The sequence below is a fragment of the Octodon degus genome, unplaced genomic scaffold, assembly GCF_000260255.1.
Source record: "Octodon degus isolate 3935 unplaced genomic scaffold, OctDeg1.0 scaffold00010, whole genome shotgun sequence".
NCBI classification, from domain to species: domain Eukaryota; kingdom Metazoa; phylum Chordata; class Mammalia; order Rodentia; family Octodontidae; genus Octodon; species Octodon degus.
In genome coordinates, this window is record NW_004524586.1 from 2,066,095 (window position 1) to 2,074,955 (window position 8,861).

Below are 8,861 nucleotides of genomic sequence, written 5' to 3' on the forward strand. Positions count from 1 at the left end.
CACACACACACACAGATGGAACCCAGGACCTTGTTACTGAGCAACATCCCTAACCCTTTTTTAAGTTTTGAGACAGGATGGTCTTGCTGAGTTTCCCAAGCTGAGTTCCAACTTGAGATCCTTCTGCCTCAGCTTCCCAGAGCCCTGGGACTGAAGTTACTACCTTTATCTCTTTGCCTTGTGCTCTTCCTGTTGCACTTACCATGTGATATATTTTATCATTGCGTTTGTTATTGTCTTCCCACTATAATTACGAAGATTTAAGAAGTTGTGCAAACTGGGACTACAGTAAATCCCTATATCCTCATCACTTGTTAATTAATAATTAACAGTTATTAATCGAGATTTTGCTATGTTTGTCCCTGTTTTCCTCTTTTGAAACCATTTTTAAATCCTTGAGTTGTAGAATAACCCCCCCCCAAAAGCATGTACTTAATGAGTCATAAGGTAGATAGGATTTTAAAAACTCAGAAAAAATGAGTTGTATCCTTTATGTCTTGCTTCTAAAATTTAAGGTGCATGTATGACACAGAAAGCTGCTTTCTTTGTGAAGTTCTGCCTTTGATCTGAGACACTGAAATCCCAGTAGTTCTCAGTTTCAATCCTGTCCCTTCAGGGCAAAGAGATTGGCTTCTGTTTGGACCCTTTCTGTTGTACTTGTCCTCCCTTCATACAGCGGGGCACTCAGAAGAATTGATCTCGTTTCCCTTTGTCATGTTCACTGTCTTTGAAAGTCATTGTTTAATGTCTTTTACCTGGATCTTGCTTATGACAGGAGGGTACATCTCTGTTCCATTGTTCCATAAAGGCTTGCATGAAGCACACATTTTCTAGCTGAGTATTTTCCTTCGTGAATGTAGCTTTTTGAGTTGAGATACATGTTTTTATGTGTTATATTTCCCACTAAAGTACTAACAAACAATTACAGGAACAGAAGAAGAAAGAGAGAGTGGAAAGAAAAAATGAATCTCTGAAAATTGCAAAGGTAATACCACAAACTATTATTTTAAGAGCTGGAGGTTGAATCCTGGGCCTGAGCATGCCCAGCAGTCCCCCGGCAGTGCCCAGCCCAAAGACCTGGCTCACACATAACTAGCTTTGGAAGCAAATTTCTTGAGCAAGTTCTTGCTGCCACAGGAAGCTGCAGCGCCACACAGGGCCCTCCTGGGGCCTGGCCCAAGGTACGTACCATCACCACTGCCTCACAGTGTGCACAGCCCAGAGCGGGGGCCCCACACCTGCTGGTCCACAGCTCACGTGCTGCCAAGGTCTCAGGGACACGGACACACGGCGTACGCCAGCTGTCTTTACAACAGAAATACAGTAAATCTCTGTTTATTGGTTGTTGATGAAAATGTAACCATAGTTACCTGTTGTAACTCAGGAACCTAAGGTTGTATTTTTCTAGAGACAGTGATTATAGACTTCCAAATAATGTCAGTTGGCTACAACTTGCTGAAGATCACAAAAGTTGATAAATAGTAATATCAGAATTTGAATGAGGGTTTCTAAATCTCAGGCCAATAGTAAGAAATGGGTTAGGGATCACTGAGTCTAAATACAGTACTTCAGTCTTAGTTTAGCTAGTGGTAATAAGTACCTAATAAAGAATTTGCAGATTATTTTGCAAAAAACTTATTAAAAACTGATATTTGGTTCTTCTATTCTTTCAGAATTCTTTTTTTGGATTCTATTTTAATCTTGAAACTTAAAATATTGCTGTTTGTTTATTTGGTGGTGGTGGTGGTGGTGGTGGTGGTGGTGGTGGTGGTGGTGGTAAGGATTGAACTCAAGGTCTTCACACTAAGCTACATCTCCACACCATTTTTTGTCTATTTTTGTTTTGGGATAGAGTCTCACAAAGTTGCCCAGATTGAGTTCCCACTTGGTGTCCTTTTGCTTCAGCCTGCTTGAGTGCTGGGATCACTAGGGTATGCCACTGTGCTCAGCATCATCTGTTCTTGATAGAGTAGTCTTTGCTATCTGCCACTGTGAAACTTTTTTGAACATCTCCTTTTGGTTGCCACCTTCACTAGTATTTTTCGTTCTGTGTTTTACTCTGCTTATACTTTCATTTGTGTTTAACTTACAGATTTTACTCAGACTGGTCTGATATTTCTTCTTATTTCATCCTAACAGTTGAGTAGTAGGGCTGGCAAGATAGCTCAGTGTACTAGAGCTTTGGCAAGTGCGGGGACCAGGGTTTGAGCCCTGCCCCCCGGGGTCTGCTGGCAACACCTGTAATCCCAGCACTGGGGCAGCTGAAAACAGGAAGATCACTCCGAATCCGAGCTGTGTAGTGAGACCCTGTACCAAATATATTAAAAAATAATAATAATTCCTAATAATTGAATAGCTTCAGGATAGATGTACATGGAATTTCAAAACAAAACGCCTGTGTTTAATTTCTACCACCTTAAGTGGAGAAAATGAGAGAAGTAGAACCCTTGGGAAGAAGCAGGGCATCATGAGCCTGAACATTGTGGTAGGAAAGCATAGGTCACACATGGGTGTGGCTAAAGTGCTAACACTGGGGCTTGCAGTCTTCCTCAGTAGCTAGGATTATAGGTATGTGTAGTCCTGCCTGGCTAGTCTGTGTCATGTAGTAAGTATTACCATAAAAATGCATAGTAAAATTCGTATTCCTTGTTTTATAGGGTAAAAATTCAGTTGTTGCAAGTGAAGAGAATCCAGGTAAATGTCTTGTTGCTCTGAAGAGTGTGCGCATGTATTTGCTTTCATTGCTATTACAAGTAATTTTTTCTTTTATAGTCATAAAAAAGAAAAGAGGAAGAGAAGATGAATCCTACAATATTTCAGAAATCATGTCAAAAGAGGTAAAAATGGACAGGGCAGTTACTACTTAGTTCTAGTAGAACCTGCTATAAGTTTTTAATCCTCCTAAACTGTAAGAATTACTGTTTCTTGGCTTTTCAGTGTGTTTTAAATGCCTCATTTCAGTAATATTTTGGTACTCTTAAAATCAACCCTAAATAAAAGATATGTAAACTTACAGCTATTCATAATAAAGACCGGTTTCTTTCTTTTTTTTTTTTTTCTCAGAACTGGGGATTGAACTCAGGCCCTTGCACTTGCCAGGAAAGTGCTTATTCCACTGAGCCGGCTCCCCGGCTCCCCAGTTTCATTTTTTAAAGGATCATTAAGTGATCTTTTTAGTTCTTTGTTGTCAGATGTGCATCTCTGTTTAACATTACATTTTATAGGTGAAGCTGACAAAAAATTGAAACCATGGTGCATGCACAAATCTGCCGAAATGAAACCCAGTAATCTCTGTAACTAGTATGCACTAAGAAAGTGTGGGAAAATAAATACCTAAAGTGCTATAAAAGCTGAACCTGTACACTTTATTAAGATTTAACTAGTTATGGAGCTGCTCATTTGAGGCAAACTGTCATAAATAGGTGAGATCACTAATAAAGGTGAATACTTAGGACTTATTCTCATCCAGTGAGAATCGGAGAAATAATCACTTAAACTGGGAAAGTGGATGCAGCTGAGAACCTAAAGAGGGGTTCTTAGGCGTAAGGTTCCTGAGAATTTTGTCTTTGGAATGACATCTGTAAGCACTGATTAGAACATAGAGTATATGTCCAAATAAAAATTAAAAGGCATATTACCATTAATCCCATCAAAATACGCACCGCCTTATTTTTGAATGCACATCCTATCTTTTTTTTTTTTTTTTTGCCCATTTTTTGATGCAGTTCTGGAAATCCTTTTCTGAGTCTTTTGAAAAAAATTTATTCTTGCATGTTTGCAGAACATAGTGATTACATTCCAAACTATGTGATCCACATAATGTTGTGTGCCATCCTACCACAGGCAGGCAGGCTTGTGGAAGCATGATGTGTTCTTACCCACCTTATTCATCGGATCTGGCACCCTGCAGGTGTGTTTTGAGGAGGAACTAGTGGCAAAGTGTCCTACTGTCATCTTTTTTTAAAATGTATTTGGTTGTTACAGGGTCTCACATAGCTGGGACTCATAGTGATCCTCCTGTTGTAATCCTCCCCAGCACTGGGATTACAGGCGTGCTTCACTACGCCTGGACTCTGGCTGGTTTAGCTCGCCCTGGGGAAGGGCTGGCACGGCACGTGGTGCTGGGAATCAAACCTTGATTGCTACTCTTGCCTAAGCTTGCCTAGTCCGCTAAGCTATCTCCCTGGCCCAGGACTATTTTTTAAAAACATAGCCACAGTAATCATATTATTTAAACTTGGTAAAAATTACCTAATGCAACTAATTTTCCAGTAGGCTTTTTTTTAAATAGTTGGTTTAAATAAGGATCTGGGGGCCGGGGAGATGGCTCAGGAGGATAAGCGCTTGACCAGCAAACGCAAGGATCTGAGTTCAATCCCCGGTTCCGCAAAAAAAAAAAAAAGGATCTGAATGGTGTACATAGATTGTATTTCACTAATACATCCTTCAGGTCTTTTAGCTTTGCATTTTTTGAGGGAGTGTAAATTATTGAAGAAAAATTGTTTCATACACTTTTATATTCGAATTTTGCTTCGAATTTTGCCCATAATTTCTTTGTCCTTTTTTTCCTGTAAATTGATAGATGTAGAAGTTGATTAGGATTTAATTTTTAATAAGACTACTTTGTACATGATACTTAAATGTTTTGACTCATTACAGAAGGAGTTTTTTTGCTGGGGGGGGGGACGCGCTCAGGATGCCTTCAGGGCAGGTCTGGTTTGGCTTGAGGATGAGGGGATAGAACCACAGCATCCTGAGCCTGACTGCTTTGTTTCAGCAGGCACTTAAACATCTGAGCTAATGGACAGGTCCCCTTGACTAAGTACAAGTAGTTAAAGGTTCATGTTATTTAAAAGACAACTCTTTTATTGGTTCCTCGTAGAAAATCCTTTCAGCCTTTTAATAAGAATATCTGTCTACACATGGATCGCGTACTTTGTGTGTACACGTGTATGTATTTAGGCCGTATGCATATATGCATATGTCAGTAACTTACTAGCATGTTGTCTCCTGTGCATCTTAAATTTCATACTTAAAAATCAGTTTCTTGAGAGTACTTCATTTTCTGTATCTTCACACATACATGCTATTGTTGTGTTCTTCGTATGAAATTTGCGTTGTGTTTACTGAGTGAGCCTAGTGCTAAAATTTTCAGATAATTTTTTTTTTATAACATTAGTGCTCCATTAAGTCACAGTGATGCCCAAAGTGGGCTGCAGCAGGATTTAGCAAATTTATTCTGTATATAACCAGATAATATTTTTAGTTTTTCATGTAACTACTCAAACCTGAACTCTTATTGTAGCTAAAAACAGGTATAGTAGGCTGTAAACAAATGGCCTGGTTTTATTTCTTCTAAAACTAGACTGTCAGTTGGAGTGGTCTGCAGATTATTGTTTGCTCTGAGGCTTGATTTGGCCTGTGGAGCACCAGATTGAGATTCTCTTTTTTAACTACCCTGGATGCTTTATCCTTATTTTTTGTCATAAATTAGCACAGAATTAATGTTTGTTGAATGAATAAATAAATGGGCTCATAAATTATTAATTTGTTTTGGCTTTTTCAATCTTCTAGGAAATTTTATCTGTGGCCAAAAAAAATAAAAAGGAGGATGAGGTAAGATATTTATAATAGAAAATTGAATTTATGGATTACGCTTGCATATTTACGAGACTCTCCCTTTGAATTGACTGAATCCCAGTTTTCATTCTTAAACTGGAGTTAGACAGTAAAATCTGCCTTTGATTCCCAAGATGGTGCCGAGTGTCCCGTGTAACGTTGACACTCCTAAGTGTGATATACTGAGCATTCAGATCTTCAGCAAAGGCAGCTACTTCAGTGAAAGTAAATGTCTCTATTCCCTGCGATGACTTCTGCTGCTGCACCTCCCCGTGGATGTGTATTGCCTTGTGAGCAGAGGAGGTAGCGAGCATAGTGTACCTTCTCAGGTGGTAGAGTACAGAAGTTGGAAGGAGATGAGCTCCAAGGGTCTTTTCAGAAGCATGTGCCTGGTGATGGTTTTAACTCTGTACAAATGATTCTCAAAAGCTTGTTGCCACGTTTTTTAGTGGCTTTGTGTTCATGTGGAATGGAATTGTCTTTAGACGTTTATGCGACAGTCTTGTTTCTTCAGACCTAATGATTATAGAACTGACTAGATTTTGATTATTATATATTTTTCTATTACATGAGGGGGGAGTATAGCAATATTTTTGTATCAGATTTCTAATTAAGCATTTTTCTTTGCAGGATGAGAGTTCCTCCTCTACTAATAGATGTGTAGAAGAGCTTCAGAAAAATAAAGACTCAAATACCGTGATTAAAGATCGATTGGCTCAAACTGTTAGGCAGAATACTAAGTTCTTCTTTGACCCAGTTAGGAAATGTAATGGACAGCCAGTACCCTTTCAGCAACCAAAGCTTTTCACGGGAGGGGTGATGCGGTGGTATCAAGTAGAAGGCATGGAATGGCTCTGGGTAAGGAGGTTTTATACATTCGTTCCTAGGTAAAATAATATAACAACTTAATTGTTCCTTCTGTGCTTTACTTTCATATATAAAGCGAGTATTTGTACTTTTGTTGTTTCCCTGAATAATTTTTTTTCTTTTTTTTTTAAATAGGGTCTCACTGTAGTCCAGGCTGGCCTTGACCTAGCTGTACAACCCAGGCTGGCCTTGACCTTGCAGTGATTCTCCTCTTCTCGGTCTCCCAAGTGCTGATAGCACAAGCACGTGCCACCATGCTTGGCTCCCTGAATAAATTTTTGAAAATGAAAATTACCTTATTAAATGTCCAACACATTTTATGGCTTTGATAAAGGATCTCCCACAAAAGTGGTTAAGATTTACGGAGGGTATATGTTCATCTCACATTTGCCATCCTTTTTCGTTTAGTTGTTTTTGTTTTTTGAGTGTTCTTTTTTTTAAAAAAAAAAAAAAAAAGGAGAAATAGGGTTGGCAAGACAGTTCAGCAGACTAAGCACCTGCCTAGGCAAGCACCGGGACCGGAGTTCAGTCCCCAGCACCATGTGATGGCACCAGCCCTGCATGCTGAGCCAGCGACCCGGTCCAGTTGAGGTGGCTGAAAACAGGCCCTAGCTGCATAGTGAGACCCTGTTCCAAATACATTTGTTAAAAAGTTTAAAAAGAAAGTATTGCTAATCTAGTGGATGCTTATAAACAGAATTTGAGTATAGTATGTGTTCTTTGTCCAGATGCTCTGGGAAAATGGAATTAATGGCATTTTAGCAGATGAAATGGGATTGGGTAAGACTGTTCAGTGCATTGCTACAGTTGCATTGATGATTCAGAGAGGAGTACCTGGACCTTTTCTTATCTGTGGCCCTTTGTCTACACTTCCTAACTGGATTGCTGAGTTCAAAAGATTCACACCAGACGTAAGTTTCCTCGTGTTACATATGTAATTTCACATGTATTTTCTTTTGTTCCTGGAATTTAATTGTCTTCCTACTATATTAATTTCTTTATTAGCAGCGTATTTTGTTTGAGTTAATCTGAGAAATGCCATTCTTTGCAAAAAAAGAAAAGATACTGGTAATCTCACTTCTCTCCTAAAATGTTCCCGATTTTTGAGGATTGGATGATTTCATCCACCTTAGACCTACGTGATTTTTTTTTTTTTAAATCATGTTTATTCTTTTTTTTAGAGCAGAATATATTTAATGGGGGAAGGAAGTTCCTGTCCGAGAAAGGGACAGAAGGGGGGACCCAGGCAGACGGTCCACAATCATGTTTATTCTTACATGATGTCCCCCATATGCATTCTATCTTAACCCTTCCTTATGAGAAGAATGTGTGGAAGTGGAGAGTATCTTCCCTGTTTGCCTCTTCTACTCAATTTTTGGTTTCTTCCATAATGGTCATATTATTTGTTAGGTTATCTCATTTTGCTGTAGAAAAATTGAATTTTGAGGTTTTTCCTCAGAAAATTACTTCTTTTAAAAAAATAACAGAAAATTACCTATTTTCAAAGTAACTGTTATTGGGCCCAGGGAGATGGCTCAGTAGTTCAGTCCCTGGTTCTGCAAAAAAAAAAAAAAAAAGTAACTATTATTTACGTTTTGTTTTAAATCAACCTAAAACCTTCTAGATTCCTGTTATATTATATCATGGAAGCCAGAAGGAGCGTCGCCAGTTGGTAAGGATTATTCACCAAAAAAACGGGACACTGCATATTCATCCTGTAGTGATCACATCATTTGAAATAGCCATGAGAGACCGGAATGCTTTACAGGTGCGGGGCGTCTTCGTTACTTCTTTATAATCTGCAGTCATATTTTGCTTAGCCCAGAACACTTGTCATTATGCAGTGACCTCTTTAAATTCACTGGTTGACATGATAGGTGGCAGTATAGCCTTTCCTCTAGAAACTGGGATCTTTTTCACAAATTGGGATAAAGCTTGTCTCTTAAATTCAGGCCTATGACATTTTAATCTGTGAACATAATATCGTATTAAATATTTTAGACTCTGCCATATTGACCTATTCTGCAAATATCTTGTTAGAATTACCTAGATAGACCTTACCTGTGAATGTATTACAGCTAATATTTGTATCATAGATTGATTGATTGATTGATTGATTGTTTTTTTTTAAGGGAGGGCCTCACCAAGTTACCCAGGCTGGGATCAAACTTTTTTTTTTTTTTCTAAATTATAGTTTTACTTGTATTTTAAAAATACATTTGGAGATCTGCATACACCCATGATCAAGCTTCTCTCCGACACGCACCGCTGCCGTTCTGGTGACGCGCTGCGTGCGCAGCAGGTCCCTCTGCAGGCTGAGCAGGAGCACGGGAAGCCCCTGCGGATCTGTGCTGGTGCTGCCCCGTGGTCCACGT

At 39.0% G+C, this 8,861-nt stretch overlaps 1 protein-coding gene across 1 annotated transcript in view; it reads left to right on the forward strand.

Moving 5' to 3' along the window:
* Positions 1 to 8,861, forward strand: part of Hells (helicase, lymphoid specific) — a 42,310-nt gene that overhangs the window by 9,276 nt on the left and 24,173 nt on the right. The window contains exons 4-10 of the mRNA XM_004625489.2: positions 929 to 985; positions 2,658 to 2,694; positions 2,773 to 2,837; positions 5,575 to 5,616; positions 6,250 to 6,477; positions 7,215 to 7,397; positions 8,111 to 8,254. Of these exons, the coding sequence (XP_004625546.1) occupies positions 929 to 985; positions 2,658 to 2,694; positions 2,773 to 2,837; positions 5,575 to 5,616; positions 6,250 to 6,477; positions 7,215 to 7,397; positions 8,111 to 8,254 (756 nt within the window). The remainder of the gene's footprint in view (positions 1 to 928; positions 986 to 2,657; positions 2,695 to 2,772; positions 2,838 to 5,574; positions 5,617 to 6,249; positions 6,478 to 7,214; positions 7,398 to 8,110; positions 8,255 to 8,861) is intronic.